The sequence below is a fragment of the Chaetodon auriga genome, chromosome 16 (genome assembly GCF_051107435.1).
Source record: "Chaetodon auriga isolate fChaAug3 chromosome 16, fChaAug3.hap1, whole genome shotgun sequence".
Lineage (NCBI taxonomy): Eukaryota > Metazoa > Chordata > Actinopteri > Chaetodontiformes > Chaetodontidae > Chaetodon > Chaetodon auriga.
Window position 1 is genome coordinate 23,298,306 of NC_135089.1, and position 27,554 is coordinate 23,325,859.

General features: G+C 41.1%; 1 protein-coding gene across 2 annotated transcripts in view; it reads right to left on the reverse strand.

Moving 5' to 3' along the window:
- The window catches only part of abcc1 (ATP binding cassette subfamily C member 1 (ABCC1 blood group)), a 50,737-nt gene that overhangs the window by 15,773 nt on the left and 7,410 nt on the right, over window positions 1-27,554 (reverse strand). For both annotated transcript variants that reach the window (XR_013078308.1, XM_076751983.1), the window contains exons 4-18: window positions 27,239-27,376; window positions 26,959-27,084; window positions 18,035-18,096; window positions 17,295-17,426; window positions 16,680-16,907; window positions 14,182-14,359; window positions 12,562-12,723; window positions 10,419-10,511; window positions 9,941-10,144; window positions 9,434-9,580; window positions 8,242-8,329; window positions 7,431-7,500; window positions 7,108-7,234; window positions 5,779-5,955; window positions 4,902-5,069 (exon numbers count right to left, since the gene is read on the reverse strand). Coding sequence is in view for 1 of the 2 variants with exons in the window: in XM_076751983.1 (XP_076608098.1) it covers window positions 4,902-5,069; window positions 5,779-5,955; window positions 7,108-7,234; window positions 7,431-7,500; window positions 8,242-8,329; window positions 9,434-9,580; window positions 9,941-10,144; window positions 10,419-10,511; window positions 12,562-12,723; window positions 14,182-14,359; window positions 16,680-16,907; window positions 17,295-17,426; window positions 18,035-18,096; window positions 26,959-27,084; window positions 27,239-27,376 (2,100 nt within the window). In the remaining variant the exon portion in view is untranslated. The remainder of the gene's footprint in view (window positions 1-4,901; window positions 5,070-5,778; window positions 5,956-7,107; window positions 7,235-7,430; window positions 7,501-8,241; window positions 8,330-9,433; window positions 9,581-9,940; window positions 10,145-10,418; window positions 10,512-12,561; window positions 12,724-14,181; window positions 14,360-16,679; window positions 16,908-17,294; window positions 17,427-18,034; window positions 18,097-26,958; window positions 27,085-27,238; window positions 27,377-27,554) is intronic.

Sequence of the window (27,554 nt, forward strand, 5' to 3'; positions counted from 1 at the left end):
GACAACTGGGCTCATTCTGGCTGAGATCCTCAGGGAACTCTGACTTTTTGAGACCAGCGCTGCATTACTTTATATGTGACCTCAATAAATACTTTGACTGTGAACTGAAGATTGCTTCAGACTGTTCTTGGGCTTCCAACAAAGAACCGGGCTAACAAATGGTGCCGTGACCCGGATTGGCTGACTCCGAGATCGTGTCCTATTGATGACCACCGGAGTTGATTGGAGGAGAACTTTTTTCAGACAATTCCAGGCGCCTAAATCAAAGGTATGCAGAAACCTCTTTTCTATGAGAAACTTCTGCACATTGGACATACCAAATTACAATTGTCTGATTAAATGGCATCCACTGATCGCTAAAACCTAAATAATTTGATGTTCAAAAGAAAAACTGTTGTTTACTAACTGACTGGTCACATATAAGGTATAAACTCATAGTAGTAATAGAAGGAAAGCTCCGTCATTAGGGCGTGGTAGCTATAGAATTCAGCTCCGGCCCTGGGTGGCGCGTGGTAGCTAAAAAGAAAGCTCCGGCCAAAGAAGGCGCGTGGTAGCTAAAAAGGTCAGCTCCGGTCTTTAGGCAGACTATAGACGCGTGGTAGCTATATTTTTATATATATTAAAAAAAAAAAAAAAAAATCAGCTCCGGTCTTTAGGCAGACTATAGACGCATGGTAGCTATAGTTATATATTTTAAAAAGGGTTCTCCTGGTGACCTGTGAGCGGTAGAGTTAAACTGTTCATTAGGACACAGGGATAAGTTTGTTATTTTTCATGCAAATGTGGGGTGGTTTCCTACTTGATTGATATTTTACTGTGTCAGCAGCAGTGTATCGAGCTGTATAGACTGATCGAGAATTCCTGCACTGACACAGATCTCAAGTAGTTCTGTAAAAGGGGGCATTGGAATAGGTAAGAGGGGATATTCAGTTAAGGTGTTACAGAAGTTGGTGGATTAAAACGAGTGAAAAGACTGGGAGAACCCCCAGCGATCAAGCGCACAGAGTACTAGACTTTGTGTAGAAGCTTCTTGATTGGGTCCTCACTCGGGCATTGTGCCATTCACCCTCTCTGAATAACACGTGTAAAATATTTAAAGATGTCACAGTTAGTTGTTGATAAGTGGCAGGAATGTAAACCCGGCTCCTTGGGGTCGGTGCTGTTCGAAACATTGACCAGATGGCAGAATAAAGTCCAACATGAGGAAAAGGAGAATGGCAGGGAAAGATTTGTGAATTGGGTGAGGGAAATGCAAATGAGGGGTATGTTTGGAGACTGTGAAGCTGCTCCACCAAAGACGAGCGATTTCACCATGTTTCTGAAATTGGCGACAGGAAGTAGAGACCAGGCCAGATCAAGGTTACAAGATGCAGGAATTCTGCACAGAGGCAAAGCAGAGAGAGAAGCAAAAAGAACAGAAACGTTCTTGACAGATTGCCTCTGTTTCACAGGAGAAGTCAAATTCTCCATTCAGTCACTGTCCTCTGCACAACTCAACCATCAACCGCCAGCTGTGACCTTGACTCTAGATACACAGTCCACAAAATCAAAAGATAACGCACCCTCACCAAAACAGTCAATGCCTTACACTGAGGCACGTGCAATGCTGGATGCTCTTCAGCATCAGTTGCCTCAAGTCGAAGGTACGAGCCCAGAAGCAACGATAACGACACAGACCACGTCCTCTGCCAGTTCAGAATCATCAGATACACTCCCATATCAAACTGCACTCCCTATGATGTCTCCGGTTGTTGTGATCAAAAATGGACTGCTACAAACTGCCCCGTATCCAGGCAATGGTGAATCACAAAAACAGGCAGAGAGATATTTGGATGAGACGGCACGCGTAAGCACTGACCACTTTCTCAAAACATCCCGTCCAATACCCTCATCTATACTAACCCGATCATGTGCTCTACCATCCGAACATCCGACTCACATAGCCAGTCAAGACATTCCAGAGGCCGCATGTACTAATCCTTCCGTACACGCCCTAACCTCTGCGTTCGAGCAACATGGGCTGCAGAATTGGAAAGACCGCGCTGACCAGTCAAGCTATCTTAACCTGCCTCGTGTCACTGCCGGCGAGCCCAGTCATGGTAACATCCACACTTGCTTAGACACCCGTCGACGTCAGTATCAGATGCCACTAACATCAGCTACCACCACTGGAGGACGAACTGTTGCCACATACACTCCGTTCTCCCTACAGGATACTACACTGATTAAATCTGGCTTGCCAGACATAAACAAAGGGGGGGCTCATTCTGGCTGAGATCCTCAGGGAACTCTGACTTTTTGAGACCAGCACTGCATTACTTTATATGTGACCTCAATAAATACTTTGACTGTGAACTGAAGATTGCTTCAGACTGTTCTTGGGCTTCCAACAAAGAACCGGGCTAACAATGCTATAAAATACACACCACAACCCTGTGGTTTTCAGGGCCAGTAACTCTCTGAGACAGAAGCTTGTCCACTCTAAAGATCACACACCCACACATTAGAAGACCAATGTAGTATATGCAGTCCGATGCAGCAAGGACTGTGTATATACTGGGGGCATGGCCCAACACAGGTAAACTCCTCAGCTTAACACTAAGCAGTCTACCTACATCTGAATGACAGGAGACAGTCCCTTGCGGAGAGCAATATACACCTAAACTGGAACGACCATCAGTCAACAGTAGAAGGTCTATAACACCACTTATTAAACACTTCCAATGCTGACCTGATGTCCCTTTCCAGGCTGTTAAGCACCCATTCACACCTTGACTCATGTGATTCAAATGACTATGAAACAACCTTACAGAGGTTACATGTCTGGGCCTCCTCACCAGCCAGTTAGAACACAGACACATACACAAAGAGCTTGATTCATCCATGAGACAGAGCTGAATGGATGACAAATCAAGCAGATACAGACATGAAGCAAACCCCACCCAGACGATCACCCACAACCACTTGTCTCATATTACAATTACAATTACAATTACAATATGAATCATATGAATCAATTCTATTCTATTTTTCTTATTACTCTCCTTTGTGTTTTGTTTTTAATCACCACTACTTTTAATTAGCGTTACACTCATGCTTTATTTTTAGCCAACTTAATATGCAACAGTTTTAAAGCACAAACCACCTGCAAATTTAGTCACACGCATTGCTTTTAAAACCACTATTTCCTTTGTTTGACAGATGTTATATGGCTCAGGAGGTAGAACGGAAGTCCACTTATCACAAGGTTGGTGGTTCGATCCCTGGCCACACATGCAAGGATTGAAGTATCCTTGAGCAAGATACTGAACCCCAAGTTGCTGCCAATGCTGTCTTACTGGTGTGTGAGCGTGTGTGTGAATGGTTAATGCATGTAATGAGCAGGTGGCACACTTGCCATGTGTGTGAATGGGTGAATGATAACTCGTGTTACAAAGCGCTTTGAGTGGCCGTCCATATTTTACACATTTACCCTTAGAGCAATTTTAAACAGCACTGCAGTTGTTCAGTTTTCAATGGAAAGAAAAAGTCTACACATTTCACAAAAACTGCTCCATTCCCCCAAACCTGAAAAGTACCAGTACAAACACCACAAAAGGACAAAACTACCACAGGCACAACCACAAGAAGACCAGCAGAAAACCAGACTGCCCCAACCACCACCTACCAAAACCCTCAAATGTACCACTGTGAGCAGCTATCTAGCAAATCCAAAACCATTAAAAATCAATCGCCCGTAGCAGATTGCAATGAATTCACGACAGCCACCCTCACGACCAGGTCAAACCACTAGAACACTCACAAACTCTGGCGATGTAGCTGATTCATCATATGTAATTCAGGAAGGCACAAATAGCGTGATGGAAATGGGTATTTCTTCTAACCAAAGTTGCTGAGTATTACCTTGCTCAGTACCTACTTTAAGTAGAGTAAAATTTCTAGTAACAGTCCTTTGGTACTTCAGTAGAATAGTCTAGTACTTTTTCCATCTCTGCACATCTCCCTAATCAACTGTTTTAAGTTTCCCAAGTGAACGTGATGTTCAAGAAACAGGAACACAGCATCACTAGAATTAAACATTATTCCCTTCAGTTAAAAGATATTTGTTTATATATATTTACTGTAAACAGTTTCTATTTCCAATGCAAAACAGAAGAACTTTTAGATAAAAAAAAATATGTGGAAATAGATTTCATCATTAATTATATAAGATAAACCTTTACTAATTCCAGAATGGGGAAATTTGAAATGTTACAGCAGCAAGGTGGAGTGTAATAGTAAGAAGGCTCAGTAAAAAAAAAAAAAAAAAAAAGGAGAAAAGCAGCATAGGAAATAATAAATAGAACACAAGAACTACTGATATTGCACAGTTCAGTGTACACTGATATCACACATGAATTTGTCAGTTTTGGTGTGTGCGGTCTACTGGGAGTAATACTGTAAGTTAACACAATAATGTCATATTTTATATATGCTATATTAAACCAAATTGATGCTGCGAAGGCATAACAATTACATTGTAAATGAATATTAAGTTAGAAGATACAAAATTTGCCCAATTTAACAGATACAGATAATGACGTCTCTGTGCACCTCCACAAACCAAAATAGACCAAGGCACCAAAGGCAATATCAGCACTCCTCTGCTCTCTCACCATTCCAACCACTAGCACTAATGCAACTCTAACCCCCGAACCTCACACAACTGCAGCTGGTGTTTGTTTTCCTTCCAGGCAGCTGGCAACTTGGCATCTGCAGTTAAGGTGCTCCTCACACTCCTTCACACTTTTAGTTTTTTCATTTGTCTATGGTCATACTGTACCTTCCGTGTAACAACAATATAAATCAGTGTGAATACTTTGGTGGAGCTTTGGGTTGGTCAAGCATGAGCTCATACACACCTTTTCCTTCAGCAGTCCCTGTGGGCCGATGACTTGATCAAAGATGTGTTTTCCTACATGAGCATCAACGGCAGACAGTGGGTCATCCAGCAAGTACACAGCACGGTCACAGTAGACAGCCCTGGCCAGGCTCACCCTCTGCTTCTGACCTCCAGACAAATTCACTCCCTGAACAGATAAAAACAGATATAAACAAGCCAAGGCTACTTCATCAGCTCAAGACTGTTGTGTGATGTCTACAGTAATGCACGTTTCAAAACTCTATACTGTCAAAATTTCATAAAATTGTCTCTGAAGTCTCTAAAGAGATCATAGGGATCATAACTGACAAGTTAGTCAAAGCAATGTGGTCTTCTCCTCTGGGGGCTGAAAACAGAGAGGACACCCAAAGATCTCAGGGATGAATCCACCCTCTTGTAGCTTTGACCAAGCCAAGCATGAGGAAGTGAGACAGAACCTCCTGGGGGAAAGCAAAAAAGCTACTAGACATACCTTTGTATGGTGTTATTGAGCCTTGCAGCAGCCCAAATTTCATTTTCAATTCATTTCAGTTTTTTGTTTTTAGCATTGTAAGCAACTCAAATTTCTGCACAAGAATGTTTGAAACCTGAACACAAATGTGCATTTGAAAAAAGCTTAGCCAGTCTAAGCAATCAAAGCAACAAATGTGAAATCATACTGGTACCAGGCTTTTGGAGAATGTATGTAACTTTATGATGTGAATGAATGGCAACCATCAAGCAGGTACTCCTGGTTGTCCCAAAAACTGCTGTCACTTATGGAACTTTGATCCCACAAAAGGGTTTTAAATGCTGAAAACTTTGATATATATCCTACATTTGTACCACTCTGCAGCTAAATGGACATGAGTTGATACCTTCTCTCCAATCTCGGTCTCGTCTCCAGCAGGAAGGATCTCCAGGTCAGGCTGAAGGGCACATGCCTCGACCACACGCTGATACCAGGACTCTTTCCTCTCTTGACCAAACATTATGTTGTCTTTCAGTGTGGAATTCTGGATCCAAGCCTGCTGGGGTACATAGGCCACCCAACCCTGCAGAGCAGCATACACCAACATACACACATTTTAAATTTCATGTGTCATGTCCAGTCCTGCTTCCCAGAGGATGAACCCCTGTGATTCAATGGTCCCACAGTCCATGGGTGTCCAGTCTTGTTAACAGTGGCGTTTCATAAAGATTTTTTTTTATCATTGGAATGCTGAGTAACACTGTGTAAATCTAACAGATCTTTAAGTTGCTATCTTATTCCCATAGTTATAGTTAAGTTGCACACATTTTCACTTCTGCACAGCCTTTTCATGCTAATCATATTAAGAGAAGTGGAAATGGGAACATCATTAGGCTTTTCAACAACCATACCCATCTGAATAGAGAACCAATATGCAGTCAAGTCAGATAACTGTTGTTTTGTGAAAAAATGAAGCACAGAGGAATGTCCTTTAAAAAGTGTGTCCAGACATATTTTAGACTCAAGAGCAATTCACACATCCCGTTATACAAATGTACAGCAGCAGTAATTAGCATGTAGTTATCCCATGTACTCTAGCCTTGAGGTCGCTGTTGCTTTGCCTCTGTGGACCACTTGAAATAAGGGGCAGGGGTCAAGGATGGAGAGACATCAGGCACCGCCCTAGTGCTTCAACGTCTCAAACAGAAGATAGAGAGGGTGATGTCACACTAAACTAAAAATAAATAAATAAATAATAAAGCACTAAAATAATCACAAAAATGTAATGTTAGTGATAAAATTCGTGAAAAAATGTAACCTCATCAGCTCAGTATAAGGGAAGCCAGTGTTTGTGGGATGAGATTGCAGTGATAAAAAAAAAGGCCTGTGATGGTAAATGCACTGTATTTAAATACCACTTTTCTTGTCTTAACAACTGCTCAACACGTCAGCATTCACTCATTCACACTGAATGAAAATTTTTTTCACAAGACTAGAATAGAACTAGTGTCAAAATCACGTTCTAAATTAACACTAGTGTTCTCTCTGCATGTTGGTGTGTGTGTAAATTTTCTTGCTTGATTAAATTTGACTCTGAGATACAGAAAGCTTTATGAAGAAGAATTGTAATGGAAAAACTGGATAAAAAACATAGTAGACAGAGAGGTTTCAGTGCACTGTTTTGAGTGAGTGTTTCACTATGTAAGTGTATTTGTGTGAGAGCGAGAGCAGCCACCTTGACAGCCACAGTTCCTTCGAGTTTTTCCATCTCTCCAAGCAGAGCAGAGAGCAGGGAGGACTTTCCTGAACCCACGTGCCCCACCACGGCCACCAGCGAGCCTTCTGCAATACACACATTCAGCCTGCAAACAAAAAGGGAGAGTTAACTCTGTTCACTTCCATTCAAGGAATAAGCAGGTTCATTTAATTATGAACCTGTCTTTTAAATAAAGTACTGTGCAGTGTGGGCAACCTTGTATTTTGAATCTAAAATTCTTTTCATGTTTGTATCTGTTTAAGTGAATTCACTGAAGTAACCTAAGGAAAGATGACACATACTTCTTGAGTGTCGGTGACTCAGTTCTGGACCAGCTGAAAACTCCATCCACTATGGAAATACTGTGTGGGGCTGGGAGGAAGAAAGAGAGGTGTGTTAACATATTGTATGTGAAACACCTCCATATACATACATGCTTTGCTTTGAGGGCCTATCTTCCTCTCTTTTACCAACCCACACACACACACACACACACACACACACACACACACACACGCACACGCACACGCACACACACACACACACACACACGCACACGCACACGCACACACACACACACACGCACACACGCGCACGCACGCACGCACGCACATGTACGTGGGCACATACACACACTTGCTGTCTTTATGCTTGTTAGTACAGCTGCTTGTGTAATAGCTGCTTGTGATGTCTTTGCAATTGAACAATACATGTTTATTGAAGGATTACTGATTGTCGATCTGTATTACTGGAGTTAAATAAATGCTGTCGTACATTTAAAGATCAGTTGTCAGTGATTATTTGCGCATGCATGTTGTGGTGACAGCTGGTTGTGAGGGTGAGTGCTTGAATTCAAGCCTTCACTGTTCACCTAAATAAATGTAAAATGGTATTTTAAACATTGAAATGTTAAATAAACACAACATTTTGCCAGATCGTATCCACCATTTGGTTATTGGTTGCTGGTGGACCTGTTATTATCAATTCATATGAATAATTTAATTGATATTAATGCAGTCCTCCTATCAGATACCAAAAATGGGAATGTATAATTGTGAGAGAAGAGGGAGGTCGCAACAGACAAAGCATAGAAAAAGCAGAAGAAGAACTCACAGGTTGCTAAAGCTTTGCGTTCCACACTGTCATCCTGCAGCTCCTCATGTGATAGAAACACTCTCAGCCGTGTCAAGGACACACTGGCCTGAAGACAGACAAAGAAGGAGGACCAGGAGTGGGATGTTGATAAGGACCAACAGCTGAAATTGATCACCAATAGTCACCAATGTTGAAATAGGTTAGTTCTGTCCAAAACCATAGACAAACAGTGTAACTCTTCTTCTTCCCTCTCAGTATTATACAGTCATTTCTCTTTTTTTAATTTTTTTTTTTTTTTTTTTTGGATCCCCTGAGCTTACAGCAGGCTGCCATGCGTGTGCACCATGCACATATCAAAATTGCCATCAGGGCTTTATAACACAACTTTCATTCATTCATTCATTCATCTTCTATACCCACGTATCCCTTTCGGGGTTGCGGGGGGCTGGAGCCAATCCCAGCTAGCAATGGGCGAGAGGTGAGGTACACCCTGAACCGGTCGCCAGCCGATCACAGGGCAACATAGACAGACACACAGACAGACAACCATTCACACTCACACCCACACCTATGGACAATTTAGAGTCACCAATTAACCTAATGAGCATGTTTTTGGTCTGTGGGAGGAAGCCAGAGTGCCTGGAGAGAACCCACGCATGCACGGGAAGAACATGCAAACTTCACACAGAAAGGCCCTGCCCGACCCGGGGATCGACCTTGCTGTGAGGCACGCGCACTACCTGCTGCGCCACCGTGCCGCCTAACGCAACTTCAGTTCACATGAAATAATATGAAGCACAGTAAAGGACTAGTTCATCTACCTTACGAATAAATTGTGTAATGTTGTGTAACACATAATTTACACATATTAACTTATTCACAATTTTCAGTTTCCTGTACTTTCAATATATATTTTCATTTTCAAACAGTTGAAGTCTATTGCAGAGAACAGTACCTAAATGGTTTACACATTACACCAACTTTTTTGGAATTGGGGTTGTACTTTTACCTGTAAAATGAGAGTGTGACTTGTAGAGAGCCAGATAGACTCATTTTAAGTGAGGTCAAGGCTTTTCATCTTGACAGCTGACTTCTGTGACCCAAGTTATGTCATGAATCACTCCATACCTTATTTCTCACTATGAAAATCAAAAATGAAAGCAAACGCTATCCAGTGGAACATGGGTGACAATTGATCATGCCCACTAACCTGCACCATACTGCTAATGACCATAGGCAGCATGTTGAGAGGAAAACGGAGGATGTTGAACAGTGCAAGTGACACAAAGGCCTTCTGGGCATCGAGCACGTTATGTTCATCGATCAGCACATACACTGTAAAAGTGGACAGGGCAACCTGTACAGTGACCCAGCAGGAGGGAGAGAGATCACAGAGAGACAAAGAGATCTTAATAAGACGACAGCTCTCAATTTATTCAGAAAATATGTTCTGATGACATATGTGTTTATTTGCAATACATTAGATGAATAAATCAATTTTCCCTACAATTGAGGTGCAGCTTGTTTTGCATTTTAGACACTTGTCATTCTGCCATCTTGTCCAGTTTGTATAGATGCTGGTGCTATCTTGGGTGTCTGTGCTAGCTGAACAGCATCGTGCCGAGTCTAGGTGATGTGGTCCTGTGTAATTTTGAAAGAAACTATGCACTTAATTTGTACATAGTGGTACATATCTGTCCTTCTGTGCCTGACTTACCAAGAAAGGTGCACAGACCCAGGTGAAGGTGGACACTGAAGCCAGGTAGGCGGCCTTCTTCAAGACCTGCAGCTCACTCTCACGGATTTCTGACACCTTATCCTTAAAGGCCAGCTCCCAGGCATACAGCTTCAACACTTTGATGCCATTCAGCATTTCATTCATAAGCTTAATGCGATTGTCCTTACTCTTCATCTGAGCCACCTGCTCAACACACACACAAAACATTTACAGAAACAAATACAAGCCACACAATGCAACAAACTGACACAATCTAAATGCAGACCCTCAGTGTTCCATCTGTGTATGAGTGAGAAGAAAAAGTGCTTTGTTGGATATGCCCTCAGTGTCACTGTGCACATGATGCACAGGTCTTTGAGCCATCTGAACACTGAAAAGGCTGCGAAAGGCCAGGAAGTGGACCTAGTCATGAAGTTAGTTATGGCTTTACAGTGTTGTCTGTGTGTAGAAGGCCTACCTGGTAGGTTTTGGTTTTCATGGCGATGACAGCATTAACAGGAACCAACAGAACCATCACAGCCACTCCAGCCAATACAGACGGACCCAGGTTCTGCAAAGCAACAGACAAAAATAAATGAATATTTTTTGAATGAAACATGTTAAGTAAGCATAGCCACTAACATTGCCACGATTACAGGGTATCACCACACATGTTGACTGGCAGCGTTTCAGAAGTGTGTCGTCTAGCAGACTGTTCTTCAACACACATACTTCCAATATGGTTTCCAGTTGTTGTGTTTTCAGCAGACTGCGCATTCATGATTGAAGCAGTAACAGATACTTTGCTCTGTTACTTCCTTATACATGCTATACGTCATACTTACATACACACATACAGCAACAGAGACAGACCGTGATGTTTCAACAGCTGTTAAGCTTTTCAAAGTTTTCAGCTTCAAAGTGTTCGACTCTAATTAGCTGCCCACAAAGTCACACACAAAATGTAATGGACATTGTTTTAAAATCAACCAAGTGTAAAGTACTGAAAATTAGATGTGAATTCCTCTTTGATCAGATATTTTGTCCTAACTTCGTTCATTTCAAAGGATTTTAGTCAAGCAAAGGTCCTACATGCAGTTCTTGTGCTGTCTGCTGTACACTATATTGCCAAAAGTATTGGCTCACCTACCTTGACTCGCATATGAACTTAAGTGACATCCCATTCTTAATCCATAGGGTTTAATAAGACGTCGGTCTACCCTTTGCAGCAATAACAGCTTCAACTCTTCTGGGAAGGCTTTCAACGAGGTTTAGGAGTATGTTTATGGGAATTTTTTACCATTCTTCCAGAAGCACATTTGTGAGGTCACACACTGATGTTGGATGAGAAGGTCTGGCTCTCAGTCTCCACTCTAATTCATCCAAAAGGTGTTCTATCGGGTTGAGGTCAGGACTCTGTGCAGGCCAGTAAAGTTAATCCACGTCTTTATGGACCTTGCTTTGTGCACTGGTGCATAGTCATGTTGGAACAGGAAGGCACCATCCCCAAACTGTTCTCACAAAGTTGGGAGCATGGACTTGTCCAAAATCTCTTGGTATCCTGAAGCATTCAGAGTTCCTTTCACTGGAACTAAGGTGCCAAGCCTAGCTCCTGAAAAACCCCACACCATAATCCCCCCCCACCAAACTTTACAGTTGGCACAATGCAGTCAGACAAGTACCGTTCTCCTGGCAACTACCAAACCCAGACTCGTCCATCAGATCGCCAGATGGTGAAGCGCGATTCATCACTCCAGAGAACGTGTCTCCACTGCTCTAGAGTCCAGTGGCAGCATGCTTTACACCACTGCATCCAACGCTTTGCATTGCACTTGGTGATGTATGGCTTGGATCCAGCTGTTCGGCCATGGAAACCATTCCATGAAGCTCTCTTCACACTGTTCTTGAGCTAATCTGAGAGCCACATGAGGTTTGGAGGTCTGTAGCGATCAGCAGAAAGTTGGCGACCTCTGCGCACTATGTGCCTCAGCATCCGCTGATCCTGCTCTGTCATTTTACGTGGCCTACCACTTCATGGCTGAGTTGCTGTCGTTCCCAATCGCTTCCACTTCGTTATAATACCACTGACAGTTAACTGTGGAATATTTAGGAGCGAGGAAATTTCACAACTGGACTTGTTGCACAGGTGGCACCCTATCACAGTACCACGCTGAAATTCACTGAGCTCCTGAGAGCAACCCATTCTTTCACAAATGTTTGTAGAAATACTCTGCATGCCTTGGTGCTTGTTTTTATACAACTGTGGCCATGGAAGTGATTGGAACACCTGATTTCAATTATTTGGATGGGTGAATCAATACTTTTGGCAATATAGTGTATCTTAGAATTTTGGCTTGTTGTGTCAAATAAACAAGACAGGGCAAAGGCAAAACGTCAAATACTTAAAAAGGGAAGAAAACACATGCTTAGGGTGTATTCCTCAAACTAAAGTATCATTAAACATTATTGTTTTAGTATTGCCATTGTCCCATCACTGCAGTTACAAGTGCTCATGTCAACAGTCTCAAATCTGCTCATGTGAGACTACGTCGGCATGGAGATGTCGTTGGTTATGATGGTCAGTTTGGATCTGTATGACAGTCTATAGTTGTTAATCATACCTGCCAGAGAAAGTAGAGAGCCAGTACCACCTGTAGAGGAGCAGACCATATCATATTGATGTAAGTGATGAGGTCCATGAAGCGCTGAGCGTCCACTGACATCAGGTTGACAATCTCTCCCACTGTGGATGTGCGTCGTGCTGCGCTGCTTATAACCAGTGCCTGAAAGATATGATCCAGTGAGGGAAAAGCCCTACAAATGTTTGAGTCCAACTGTAGATTCACACCAAAAGCATGCACACAACTGACCACTAGTACAATTAAACTATAAATGAAAGAATATTACTCCATGTTTTAATACACTTTCAATTACTGTTTCAACATAACACAATATAGTGATGGCTGAATCAATCAAGTAACAAAGTCATGAAGCACAGCGCAAGTTCAAGCAGGCCAGAGAGGTCAAGCTCAGTTCGTATTCTAGCTTCACCTGCTGATGGCTCTATTTAAAGCTGCAGTAGGACTTAGCCTGAAAATTTGAACTAACACAAGTCCCATGTCACTCCCCCTCCCTCTCCGCTGCACTCATGCTCTGCCTACAAGCCCCTCCTCCCTGCGGCGTCTGCACGGCTGCCGTGACAACCAGTAACGTTAGCCTTAACAATGGAAACAAGCTAACTCTTCCCAGCCGCTACATCACAGTTGCTAACATACCGTACGTGCTGCGGAGTGTTACTGTAACAATCACCATATTAGTTTTATGGTTATTTGTTGTCTTTATGTATATGCTGTTGTTGGCAGTGACAGTATGGGCAGTTTCTCCTTTGGGGGTGGCTGTTGCTCCATCATAACTTTCACTAGCCTCTTGACGCCGCTCTATTTGACTGAGCGGCAGCCGGCAGCATGAGCAGAGGGAGGGGGCGGTTCGCAGCGTGTGTGAGTAGTGATTGACAGATGTCAGACACTCCCGCAGACACTCCTCTGGCTCTGATTGGTTGTTTTGTGTCGGGCGCGGTGGATTCTTGCAAATCGCAGTAAGAGCAGTAGGTGGGACCAATGGAGCTGTTTTTATTTCTACAGATTACATATTTCATGTACTGCTGTCTGGGCATAGGGACAGTTTCACTTTTATACAAGTTACCTACTGCAGCTTTAAGCTGTGATAGCCTGCTTACACTCGCTGCTTCCTCTGCAAGCCATTTAAAACCCTCCTCCACCCCAGCTACACCCTTTATGATATGTCTGACTTAATCAATGTCATTTATCTTGTCATTGATGCCAGCTCTGTTCTGTTCCTATCGGGGGGCCTTTGCTGCTGCTCTCCCTGCTTATGGCTGTTCAATGCAGTCACAAGGAAGAGCAGAGAGGAGCTCTTGCTGCTTCAGGCTTTCACGAATGTGCGTGAAAGGACAGCGAGGTTGAAGAACAGAGCCATATCGACAAATGTAATTTCTGCAATATCAATAAATATATTTTGACTAAAGATTTCCTGGCTGAAATTGAGGTTAAAATGGAGAAAGGAGTGAGCACAACTTGGTGTTATTAAGATTTATCCTTTGTTATTGAGTCTGAGCTTTTATGTTTTCTCTGTTATTCTTTACCGTATTTTTATGGTCTTCATAGTTAACAGAAAAAGAATTTCTATAATCAGTTTTAAATAGCATTTAAATTTGCCTGTACCTTCCTGTAGACAGCTCCGATGATGGCAGTGCGCAGACGCATGCCCGAGACAAAGCAGACGTGAAAGTACTTCTGGAGGATGAGTGACTGCACGCAGGTACATACGAAGAGCAGAGCGGTATAGAAGTAGCCCTGCCAGGTGGGGGCACTGGAGTTGTTGACAAAGTGGATCAGCAGCCTGGATGAGACACAAGAAGACAGTGAACATTGTGGACATGTTTACCTTAAGCCATTATGAAATCATCAACAAACTTGTTCATCTGCTTTTCAGAACCATTTCAGACATTTTTAGACCTCATAGTAGGTGAAGGAAAATATTGCTGCTGATTATGAGACAGTCCACTCTGTGCTTAAGGTCCATGGATTTAGTTACTTTAATAGTGAAATTCCAAACAAGGTCTTTGTGTCATCTTTAGGCAGAGCAATATAGCGGTTGTTTCTCGTCAAACAAAATGAATCTTACTCTTTAACAAAAAGGCATCTCTGTGGGGATCATTTCCATAATACTGTCAGACACTTACAACATTTTGAGCCTGTCAGCGGCAAAAACAAAGAGAGACTTTTTGAGTGGAACTTCAGAGCAGCCATAATGTGCAAGATAGGCCTTTCAAAAGCTTGTGGCAACACAAAGAAGGCTAAAGTTGATGGCCTAACGAGGAGAGAGAGGTGCTAAAATAGGCTGGCACTAAATATGAGTCAGAACTTTATGACTGGTAGTTTTGAGGGAGGAAGGCTTGTTGGGCCTCTGATTTATAATTAGTGGCATGTCAGTGTCAGTCACTTATCAGATTTTATATAAATGGAAGTTAAAGTGGAAGTTAACTATATTATCTATCTATTACTTGGATGAAGATTCTGAGTCCACGAGCAAAGCCTTTCATTCAGTTGAGGTATTTGCTATTATGTTATATATAAATTCAACTTAAAGAGAGTTAACAACCCCTTGGTATACAGTAAATTTGAAAAGAAAAAGCCTGCAAGATTATCAGGAGTAATTTAATCAGTGATCACAATATGCATTGATTCATTTCCTACTTTAATTGATTTGAATGAATGTCACTATAATCTAATGTATGTAATAATCTCCAAAGCTGATTTTTTTAACATTTGATCTGTTTGAATGCATTGCTATTTGTGAAAATTCTTAACAGTGTTCCATTATAACAGTCTACAAAAATGGATATTTAAGGACTCTAAAGTGACATCATATGAATCCTTACTGTGTTCTGAGTTACACATTTCGAAAGTAGTGGTCGAAAGTGTAATAATCACTGTAACGAAAAGCATCTGTAAGCATCTGTAAAGTATCTTACTGATATCTTATGGTAATAAGATGTTCTTGATGAGATTGTGTTTCATTTTTCTTGTTTTTTCAAGCATGTTTGCTATTTGTTGTCAGCAAGCCTAAACAGTTTATTTACCCCTGTAAATTGAATTGAAATGAATTAATTTATGGATCAATGACTGATATAATCATTGAGTGCATTCTGGGTTTTTCCATTTATGCACTGTCTAGTGAGTGTTGTTTGTTGTTTTAGGTCTTTTATCCATTTCTAGTCATCTCGAAGCAGTACGTTTGGCTCAGTGTAAATGCCATCTATGAGCTCTGTCAGAGGTCATAACCACTTGGAAATGCTCTTCCTGGTGTGGCCTCTGTCAGGCTGCGAAGGACAGAGCTTATAGGTCATATTCAGATAGATGATTTCACTTTGTTGGAGCATGATCAAAATGTGGGGAAACTGTGATAAAAAAAATGCTTTGGATATGAAGAAATGTATGAGCATGCATTGTCATGGTCCTTCACCCTTGGCATACTTTGTGTGAGGAGGCTCATGCTATCTGGTAGAAATGCTGAAGACCTTCGTGATGCTTCATCTTCATAATAAGCACTACAAAGTTGAGACAACTGTAAGAAGAACTTAAGATTTCAGTTGGACTCTATCCATGCATTTTTCTTTGTATGGAAGCTGCAAATGATTAACATGACACAAACTGCTAGCATTACTGTAGGACACCAGTCCAGTCCATGTAGTGTCGTCCACTGAACACAAAACTCGAAACACAAATGCCTGAATAAACATAGTCATGTACCATGACCCAACATGACAATGTAACGAAGAGCACGTGAACACATCTTTAACAATTGACTGGTGGGTTGTGGGATACTGAGGGCTGCAAACAAATGAGCACCTGTGTCCTCCAAATTTTGGTATTTCTCTGCCGCATTAGATGGAGCCTTTTACGTGTGATGGTCTTCTTGGTCCATAATGATAGATTCAGTTTCAAAAGGTGGACCCTGAATTTGGACCCAGCTTTTGCATGCGCCATTTGTATTTGGCTCACTTCACCTAAGTTTTACACTCTGAAAGGTACATATGTGAACCCCAAATGCATCATGATACATTTTCATTTCATACAATTCAAATAATGTTACACAGCAATCGTATCCTACTGAACGGTCTACTGCATGTCTTAGAGAAAAACTGACGTTTTCTTACCGGAGGATCTCAGGGCCAACGAACATGAGAATGTCCTGGATGATCTTGTACAGGCAGGAGATGAGGAAGTAGGGCCCAAAGGTCAGGCACAGGGCCCAGAACAGGGATGCCTCCTTTGTCTTCTGGGGGGGTTTTACAATCAAGATTTCAGACTCTTCCACAGCTTGGCCCTGTTTGTTCTCACTATGCAAGACCCGCTTGGGGGAATACAAAGTTTTCTGCTCTGTCCTGGGAAGAGAGAATGGAAGGAAAGGCAGACTGCTTAAATGAAATGTTAGAAATAAAGTACAATAGTTTACTGAGAGGAGAATCAGAAATGATTTGTTTTTCCACACAAAATCTCAGTGTGACTGAAATTTTTTGTGTAGTTATTACAGTTTGGTTGAGACGTCAGACAGCAACTACTTGCAAACACCTAATCAACACCTATTTTCTTCTTTGTATTTGTATTTTCTTTCTATTCTTTGTATTTAATAGTCATTTGCTCACAGTAGTGTCCAAAGGACAGCAAAGTACTGATGTTCCCATATACATCAAATCTGGTGGGTATCTAGCAGGTGCAGTTTTAGCAAGTTAACAATATTGAACACCTCTCTGCTGTACTGAGCTCCTGACCTTTTGACCTTTTGGCACTCTGTGATCCAGCGATGCACCAGCTGTGGAACCACTCTCTGGGAGCAGTCCTCAGGGTTAAGAGACCACAGGTCCCTTTCCTCCAGTGGGCGCTTGTAGCCTGTCACCATCATCCTGGTCAAGGGAAGCAGAGAAACATTTAAGTCTAGTAATAACACAAAGGATTTAAAAGTGCCATCTGAGAGACTCACAGGACTGCCATGACTCGCCACAGGAAAAGAAATTCCAAAGGCCAAAGGTCACAAATGCCGATATGTAATACTTTGTCACATAATGTAGGTACACAACACAATCCAAACATTTCCAGGCAGGTTGCCACTCATTTTCAAATGAACGACTAGTTAGACAAAAAAAGTAGAGATCATATATCTGTCTCTCAAGTATCTGGTACTGTCTATTTAAATAGCAGAGTCCTTATTACATTCTGTGGCAATTTGCTTTTCAGAATTTTTCACGTCTGTCTAAAAAAAAAAAATATCACACGTCATTGAAACAGGTCTTGGTTGCTGTAATCATTCCACATGTTCATACTTGCCATTAAAATATCCCTTTCTATCATGGGACAAAATGCACAGTCCTAGTTCTGTGTAAAAATATATTCAGTTTATCTGAAGTTAGCAGGATGCTTCAACAGTCTGAGTTAGACAAATCCAGTGGAGATCCCCCAAATTGATAGTCTGTTCAGTTCAGAGTGCCTTCTTTGTGTTTAATCATCTGCTTACCTGGTGATCCACCAGAAGGTTATTCTGGAGAGGAAAGAAGCTCCAGGCTCAGGGCAGGGGTTCTGAAGACAAAAACATTTTAGTTAGACCAAAAAGATCTTCCTGCTACTGAGGTACTGACCTGAGGATGAGGTTTTAAATCAGCATTTACAAGATGCACACAGAGTATATTTATCATTTGTCCATCATTTAAAATTGCTGATTATTGTCTAGAAGACTTAGAGACTTAGACTTTATTAATCCCAATTTGGGAAATTCTTTTGTTGCAGCAGCAGGTTAAACATAGTACACATAAACATAAAATATATACAATAAAGAAGAATAAAGATGAGAATAAAACTAAGAGAAAAGAATGTTCTTAAAAATATATAACTAAGTATATAAACATAGAATAACAGCAATTCTAAGATAAAGAATCACTGTAACCACACACTGCATTCTGGGGATGTGAGGAAAAGATATTGTGTGAGGTGAAAGGGAGAGGTGCCTGCTGCTGGTCTGACTGCTCACCAACGTGGTCAGCAGTTGGAGCCGCAGCAGCTGCGACACACAGCTCATGGAGTCGATTCAGTTACTTTACAAGATTGACACCTAATTGCCACAACTCGCTTCTAAACACACTTTATGAATCTAGAACTAGCCTGAGATCCAAGATGTTCTTAATTTTTGGGTGGTATAGTTGTCTTGATTTTGTCGGGGTGAAAGGTGTCTTGGAACTTGGAAAACTGTTCCAGGATGGGAGGTCAAACCCACTTCAGGGTTGCACATGTGTTCATAGAATTTAACATAATTGTCAAGCTTGGCTCAATGCAACATCCAACAGGCAATTCTAATTTGAGGGCTGTCATTTTGTGGCTGTCTTGTTCAGATTTACAACATTAATCAACAAGTGAACATGTAAAGAAAAGTGTAAAAGTCTCCCCCCTCCATATAAATGAGGGACAGAAGTGTCTTTATGTCTTTATATCTTTTATTTGGATCCCCATTAGCACCAGCATAAGCATTGGCTATTCTTCCTGGGGTCCACACACATACAATCAAAAGGAGGAGACAGTTGTTTTTATTGTGACATTGTTTTTTTACCCTTTTTTTTTCAATGTAGCACTTTCAGATCATCTGTTTGATGTAAAGTGCATTATAAATTACATGTATTATTATTATTATTATTATTATTATTATTATACACGCTGCAACCATATAAACATAACAAACACAACAGCTCCTCTCATAAATTTACAATTAAGTAATAAGGTAGAGAAACAAATGCTCATCCATTACAACATACATTAAATCACACACAGAGTTATAAAATCAATCACAATTGCTCCAGAAATCATAGTACCTTTATCATTTCATCATATGTCCATACATGCATAATCCTTCATAATAAACATAAATCATAATCAGAAGCTGAACGAGTTCTACTGCCGCTTTGAAAGACAAAGGGACAGTCCAGCAACCATCCCCCACGACACCTCCCAACATCTCCAGCTCCAGTCACCTCCACCAATGCCCACCTTAAAGGCCCCCCCTTTAACACTTCACTGGAGACATGTCACATGCCAGCCTGCTTCAAGTCTTCAACCATCATCCCTGTTCCCAAGAAGCCCAGGACCACAGGACTTAACAACTTCAGACCCGTCGCCCTGACCTCTGTGGTCATGAAGTCCTTTGAGCGCCTTGTGCTCTGACACCTCAAAGACATCACTGACTCTCTCCTGGACCCCCTGCAGTTTGCCTACAGAGCCAACAGGTCTGTAGACGATGCAGTCAACTTGCCCCTCCACTTCATCCTCCAGCACCTGAACTCCGCAGGAACCTACGCTAGGATCCTGTTTGTGGATTTCAGCTCTGCCTTTAACAACATCATCCCAACTCTGCTTCAGGAGAAGCTCTCCCAGCTGAGCGTGCCTGACTCCACCTGCAGGTGGATTACAGACTTCCTGTCTGACAGGAAACAGTGCGTGATGCTGGGGAAACACGTCTACGATGCAAAGATCATCAGCACCGGATCCCCCCAGGGCTGCGTTCTTTCTCTCTGCTCATCTCCCTGTAGACAAACAGCTGCACCTCCAGTCACCAGTCTGTCAAGCTCCTGAAGTTTGCGGACGACACCACCCTCATCAGAATCATCTCTGGTGGCGACGAGTCCGCCTACAGGTGGGAGGCTGACCATCTGGTGACCTGGTGCAACGAGAACAACCTAGAGCTCAATGCTCTAAAGACAGTGGAAATGGTTGTGGACAACAGGAGGAACTCAGCCTCACCTGCCCCCATCACCCTCTGTGACTCCACTATTGACACTGTGGAGTCTTTCTACTTCCTGGGAACTATCATCTCCAAGGACCTCAAGTGGTAGCTGAACATCAGCTCCCTAATCAAGAAAGCACAGCAGAGGATGTACTTCCTACGGCAGCTGAAGAAATTCAGTCTGCCAAAGACAATGATGGTGCACTTCTACACAGCCATCATTGAGTCCATCCTCACCTCCTCCATCACCATCTGGTACGCTGCTGCCACTGCCAAGGACAAGGGCAGAGTGCAGCGTGTCATTAGGTATGCAGAGAAGGTGATTGGCCCCAATCTCCCATCTCTTCAGGACCTGTACGCCTCCAGGACCCTGAGGCATGCAAGAAATATTGTGGCTGATCCCTCTCACCCAGGACACAAACTCCTTGAGACACTCCCCTCTGACAGGAGGCTGTGGTCCATCAGGACCAAAACCTCACTCCACAAGAACAGTTTTTTCCCGTGTGCTGTCAGCCTTATCAACAAGGCCCGGAACACCCCGACACTCTTCACACTCCACCTCTGGCTCATCTTGTCACATTGACATAAACAGAACTCTATGCGTTACATTAACGCTCAGCTTGGACTTCTGTAAAAACAGACTGTGTTTCTGGACAAAAAAACAAAACAAAAAAAACAGACTTGTGTATATATATTTAAATTGTTATATTTTGTACTCTTTAATAGCTTATTTTTAGTAGATGTGTCATACACCAACTTCACCAAAACAAATTCCCTGTATGTGTAAAATCGTACTTGGCAATAAAGCTTTTTCTGATTCTGATTCAGAAGGACCTTCTTAATGTATGAATTTATCATCTTGTGCCTTCACACATTAAATTAAAAGAAAAAGGGCACTAATTTCACATTCTCTGCTTTCACGAAGTTTCCATTCTGTTACTTACACCATTTTCCTCGTCTATGCTTCCTTAAATAGCTGCAGATATTGTTTTAACAAAATTTTGAACCAGTCTTTAGTCTCCTCTTGAACAATATGCAGTGGCAATGAATTCCACCTAACCATGGCTCTGTACATGACTGTTTTCTGCATCATACTTGTCTTTGCCTTAGGTAGAATGAACCTTCGTTCTGTTACATATCGTGTTTGATAACTGTGTTGAGCAAACTGAGTGAATAACCTTTCATATAATATCTTTGGTGATTGTGTCAACAGTACATTTCTGACAAAATTTAACAAAACATAGGTGGATCTCTGACTGACAGTTAGCCAAACCAGACTGTCATGCATGTCTAATACATTAGTTCTGTAAGAACACTGTAAAGCACACTGTGCTGCTTTATTCTGAGCTATTTGTAACTTTTTTTAACTCTTTCATTGTTGCACTAGACCAAATCATAAAACAGTAATCAAGCTGTGACAGAACTAAAGCATTCAGAACATGTTTGATGACATCTGGTGGCATAACTTTCAATACTCTCCTTACAACTGACACACCCCTACCCATCTTGCTCACAATGTGATCAATTTGTTTAGACCATGATAGTTTATGATCCAAGATTATACCCAGAAGTTTTGTCTCTTTTGCTTGGTCAACCTGTATATTGTTTATATTTAATTTCAATAATGGTTTGGCTTTTGACTGATACCTAGATCCTATTACTATAGACTTTGTTTCACCAACATTAAGCACCAATTTGTTGCTCATTACCCATTCTACCACTGACTTCAACTCCTTATCTAAAATTGTATTCAGCTCTTCAAATGATGGCGCAACTGCATATATTGTTGAGTCATCTGCGTACATCGCAATTTGAGCCTTTTCAAGAGCTAATGGCAGATCATTTACACAAAACAATAACGGCCCTCAGCAGCTACCTTGAGGTACTCTACAGTCAACCTGTCTGACCTTTGACAAGCTACCATTAAGGAATACTGTCTGCTTCCTACTTGTCAGGTAGCTCTCCATCCATCTTAATGCAGCAAAAGCAAAGCCATAATGTTTTAACTTGTATCACAACTTCAATCTATCACATCAAAAGCCAAACTGAAATCAAGTAACACTACACCCACTAATTTCTTTTATCTTGCTCACTTTGTCAATCATCTACCATTCGTGTCAGAGCTGTGGAAGTAGAATGACCAGGCCTCAAAGTAAGTTTGTATTTGTTCAGAAATAATTCTCTCCACAATCTTTCCTAAAGCTGTTAACAAACTAATAGGATGGCTATTTGTACCAGAAAATGGTGCTGCTGGATTCTTTGAAAGTGGAATGATTTTTGCTATCTTCCATGCCCGTGGGCAAATACATTTTTCAATACTCAAATTAATAATATGACAGACAGGAGCAGCAATTAAATTGGCAACAATTTAAGAAATATTACATCTAAATTATCTATACCTGGTGGCCTGTCCTTGCATTTATTTAGCAGACACTCAACATCAGAAATGCTAACTTTTTCCATTTTAAATTTGCACTTCTTATTCTTCATTATTAAATCACTAATTAGTGTTGTGGAGGTATGAATACTTATTTGTTGCATATTTCTCCTCAAATTGTTTACCTTATCATGAAAATAATCACTGACATAATTAGCAATTAGTGTTGGTTTTGTCAAGAAGTTTCCCCAACAAGATTTGTAGGGAAGGATTTGGGCCGACGTCCCATCATGCCATTTACTAAACTCCACAACTTTTTCTTATCTTTTTTTACATCCTTAATTTTATTTCCATAATACAATTGCTTCTTCTTCTTGTTTGATGTCATTACATAATTCCGTAACCTCTTATAAATTAGCTAATCTGACTCATAATTTGATGTAATGGCTATATTTTTTGCATCATCTGTTTGTTTCATTTGTTCCCTCAGTTCCTTGTCTATCCATGGTGATCTGAAATTCCTGACTGTCTGCTTTCTAAGTGGTGCGTGTTTCTCAATCACTTGCATAAATAATACATTAAAGACCTCAAGGGCATCATCTGGGTTATCCTTCTCTAATACATAATCCTAACATATATTGTTACCATCCTATATAAATGACTCTTCACAAAATGTTTTCATTGATCTTCTGAATACTTCTCTAGGTCTCGCCATTGGAACCTTTGTCTTACTTACAAGCACTACTAAATTGTGATCACTACATCCCACTGGGACAGATATTGCATTTGAGCAAAAAAGACTAGCATTTGTAAATATATGATCAATGCATGTTGCACCTTTGGACCCATCTTTCATCATGCACACCCTTGTTGGTTTATCCACCATTTGCACCAAGTTAAATGCACTAGTTATTACTAGCAGCTTCCCTCTAAGTGCAGTGCGACATATTCCAGGCAATATTTAAATCTCCCAAAAAATACATCTCATTATCATGATCACACACTGTATCTAACATTTCACACAATTTATCCAAATAAATTAGCTTTGCATTTGGAGGTCTGTAGCAACATCCTGCCAGCACAGGTTTCAAATGTGGCAAATTAATTTGCAACCAAATAACTTCAATATCCGCAGGCATTAAATCAAATCTTACTTTTGCTGGTATTTGATTTTGAATGAATACTGCTACACCACCAACATAAGCATTCCTGTCTCTCCTATATATACTATATCCCTGAGTATCAAAAGCAGAGTCATTAAATGTGTCATCTAAGTGAGTTTCAGATATTGCTAACAAGTGAATACCACATGCTAAAATTTCTTTTATCTCAGTCATTTTATTTCTTAAACTACAAATATTTATATGAGCCAATTTTAACCCTTTCCTTGGCAACTGCACACTAAAAACAGCTGGGTTATTTCATCTACTCAGCCGCTGGTTATGAAATGTTTTACCCATTATGGGTTATTTGTATGTGATTTGGGTTATTTTTGTGCAACTCATGCGCTGAGTCAAAATCCATCAACCCAAGATACATCGGCTGACTCAGCAACTGGGTTGCTTGTGCTTCGAACGTCACACGTCATCAAGTCGACAGACGTGCTCCACCACGAATCCAAACACCGCGCCAGGCTCCATGCATCAAGAGCTCACGCGTATGAGCACCGGTAGAACCTGACTGATCATCCTCGTGGCAAGGCAAATGTATAATAAAAGGTTTGTGCACACTACATATCTAATTCACATTGTCTGTGTTGCATTACCTAAATGAATAATTAAAGTAGTATCTTTACCTGCCCCAACACAGATTCAAATGAGTGGCTGGTTATCAAGCCACTGCAGAGCTTGATGATGAGCCGATCATTTGAATCAGCTGTGGTGGAGCAGGAAACATCTAACACAGTCACTACGTTTACATGCAGTCAAAAACCCTTTCATAACCGGAATATCAGCAATAACCCGGTTGAAATACCGTGCAATATATGGAATGCCAGGAGGGGTGTCCAAACTGGTGAAGTTTCTTCAAAGTATTATACTTGCTTGCAAGTAGAGGAAACACAGGAAAAAATGGATACTAGGCCTGTTAACTGTTTTCAGTTTTGTTTTGTTTTTTTTGCACTGAATGATTTAGTGCCACTGATTTGAACTTTTCCAGTTCTTCACCTTATTTATATTCTGTAATAATAAATTTCAAGGCGGCGCCTTGTAAAAATTCCAGTATTGTTGAAGTGGTTATTGCATTATATACGCTTTGCATGACCAAATCTAGCATGTCTTTTCTTATAGGTTTGTAGATGAACAGTTGTATAGGTATGGGTAGTCTATTGCAGTTTATTTTCTTATAAATTGTACTGTAATGACCCAGCATTTGGGTAGCATAAATAACAAATATGTGTGGTTGAAACAACCCAGAATATTTATTAATTTTACCCAGCATTTGGGTAGCGTAAATAACAAATATGTGTGGTTGAAACAACCTAGATTTGCAGTTAATTTGACCCAGTATTTGGGTAGAATATTTAACTCATCTGTTGGGTTAAAATGGACTAACCCATCTTGCTGGGTCAAATTAACTACTGCTGGGCTGGTGCTATAATGACCCAGCAGTTGGGTTATAAAACAGCCCAAACTGGGTTATTTTTAACCCACCAGTTTTTAGTGTGTGTGTTTTAAGATCAAAACAGTGTTTTAAATTCTATCTCGTTATCCCTTCTTTTTAATTTGAGAGCCAAAGATAAACATACATTCACCCCATTCAACAAACACACTATCACATACACAGCCCCACACCTAAACACCCACAAATTACCATACATGCTTCCTACTCACTACACTTAATGAAGAGAGCATACTTATAGCTCCATCACATAATCAAATAATAATCACTATTAGAACTAGATCTAGGTTACATTTCACTGAGGCCATATCTTTAATTAATCAAATTTTGTACTTACATGAGTAATGAATAACATTAAACAAAAATATAAACAGTAAACAAACAAACAAACAAATAAATAACTCAAAAGCCGATGTTAATTGGCCAAGAAATAAAATAAAAAGTTAATGAACAAGTAACCGTAGATACCTAAATACTTTCTCAAAGAATACTTCATTAACTAAACTGCAATTCATTACTGTATAGTCCATTTCTTCCTCCTTAATAGCATTATCCCACCATCAGATCACTATTAGACCTCATTAATATGTCCATTCATTCAGTCTTTCACCTCTGTTTCAGCTTGTACTGCAGAACCGATTACTTTTTGGCAAAAAGTCTTAGCCTCACTGCAGTCCCTAAACCGTCTCGTCTGTCCATTGCAGGTAACCATAAACGTGGCTGGGAACAGTAGTCCGTGTCTCACCTCAGCCTTGCGCAACTTCATCCTGATATCATTGAACTGGGCCCTCCTCTTGGATATTTCAGGTGTCCCATCAGGAAATATCTTCACTCGCATGTCTTGAAACATCACCTCTCTCTTGCTTCTTGCCAGTTTCAAGATTGTCTCTTTTGTCTGATATCGCTGCATTCTTACAATCATTGGTCTGGGTTTCGAGCTGTGCACCGGACCTACTCTGTGCGCAATCTCAACAGCTGGTTCACATGTGAGCTCCCCTCGGAACACCTCCTTAAAAAAGTTTGTCATGAAAGCAGCACTCTTCTAAATATCACTTTTCAGACCAAGCACACACAGATTTAACTTTCTGCTGTGTAGTTCTATTCTCTCTATTTTGTCTTTGTTTTCCTTTATTAGATTTCTATGTGCAACTTCAAGTGCAGCAACACGATCATCCATTCCGACCAGCCCTTCTTCCATTTCCCCGAGCTTCTGACCGCAGGTGTTGAGTTCCACCTTTAAAGCATCAAGCTGCGGCTGAAGTCTGTCGAAAGCAGCCCCGATTTCTTCCCTCATTATGGAGCGTATTAGAGCCGACAACTCCGCGTGGCACACCTGTGATGACCCGTTTTCCATATTGCTCTCCTCTTCTGCTTGTCTTCTTTGTGTCTCTTCACCTTCCGATGGACTGTTGCGCTGATTTAATGGCTTCCCAGCACCTTTCTTTGATTTCTTTGGTGGCATTACATTCACCTTACACTAAATCATATACTCATAGACTGAAACACATAATCATTGCATATTCAACTAAGTTTTCATCTAAAGGTTGAAGAGGGAGCAGCACGCTTGCAAAGTTCACGCTCGACTTCTGCGCATGATGTATAGGATGTATAGGTGAGAAACTTAAACGAGAGAAGCAGAGAAAGAAGGAGAAGGATTTATAGAGTAAGGTTGTCTCACCGAGTCTTTTACAGCCTGGGAGAAGAGAGGCGGCTGGTCTGTCAGGCAGGATAGGAACAGAGCAACTAGCAGCAGAGCATAGTAGATATAGAAGGTGGTATACCTCCACACACACACCGTCAATTGCTTAAAATAAAAAATAAAAAACACTGTTAGTGGTACATTTGCTATGAAACTGTCTCTTCTGCAGTTAAGTGATTTTAAGGTATTGAGATATCCAGATGTTTATCACAATTTTATTAATCCAAATTCAGTTCAGCTCTGCTTGTTGAAGACTAACCTGGTCCAGGGCCTGGAGGATCTTGGACCTGAAGACAACTGTGGCACACAGTAGTGCCACCAGCCAGTAGATCAGCATTACTCCGGATGACTGAACCCCTTTCATCCGTTCATACTGGATTAACAGGGTGGCCAGCAACTGCAGCGCACACACATAAACACACGTTTACTTGGCATAACACAGAAATATTGCTTGAAACAAACACACCTCTGTTACTTCATGTAGTGCTACAAAGAGAAAGTGGGTACACTGCGTTGACTATGGTCCAGCTGACATCTAATTCTTGTCTCAGATAGAGTTTGAAAACGATTTCTTG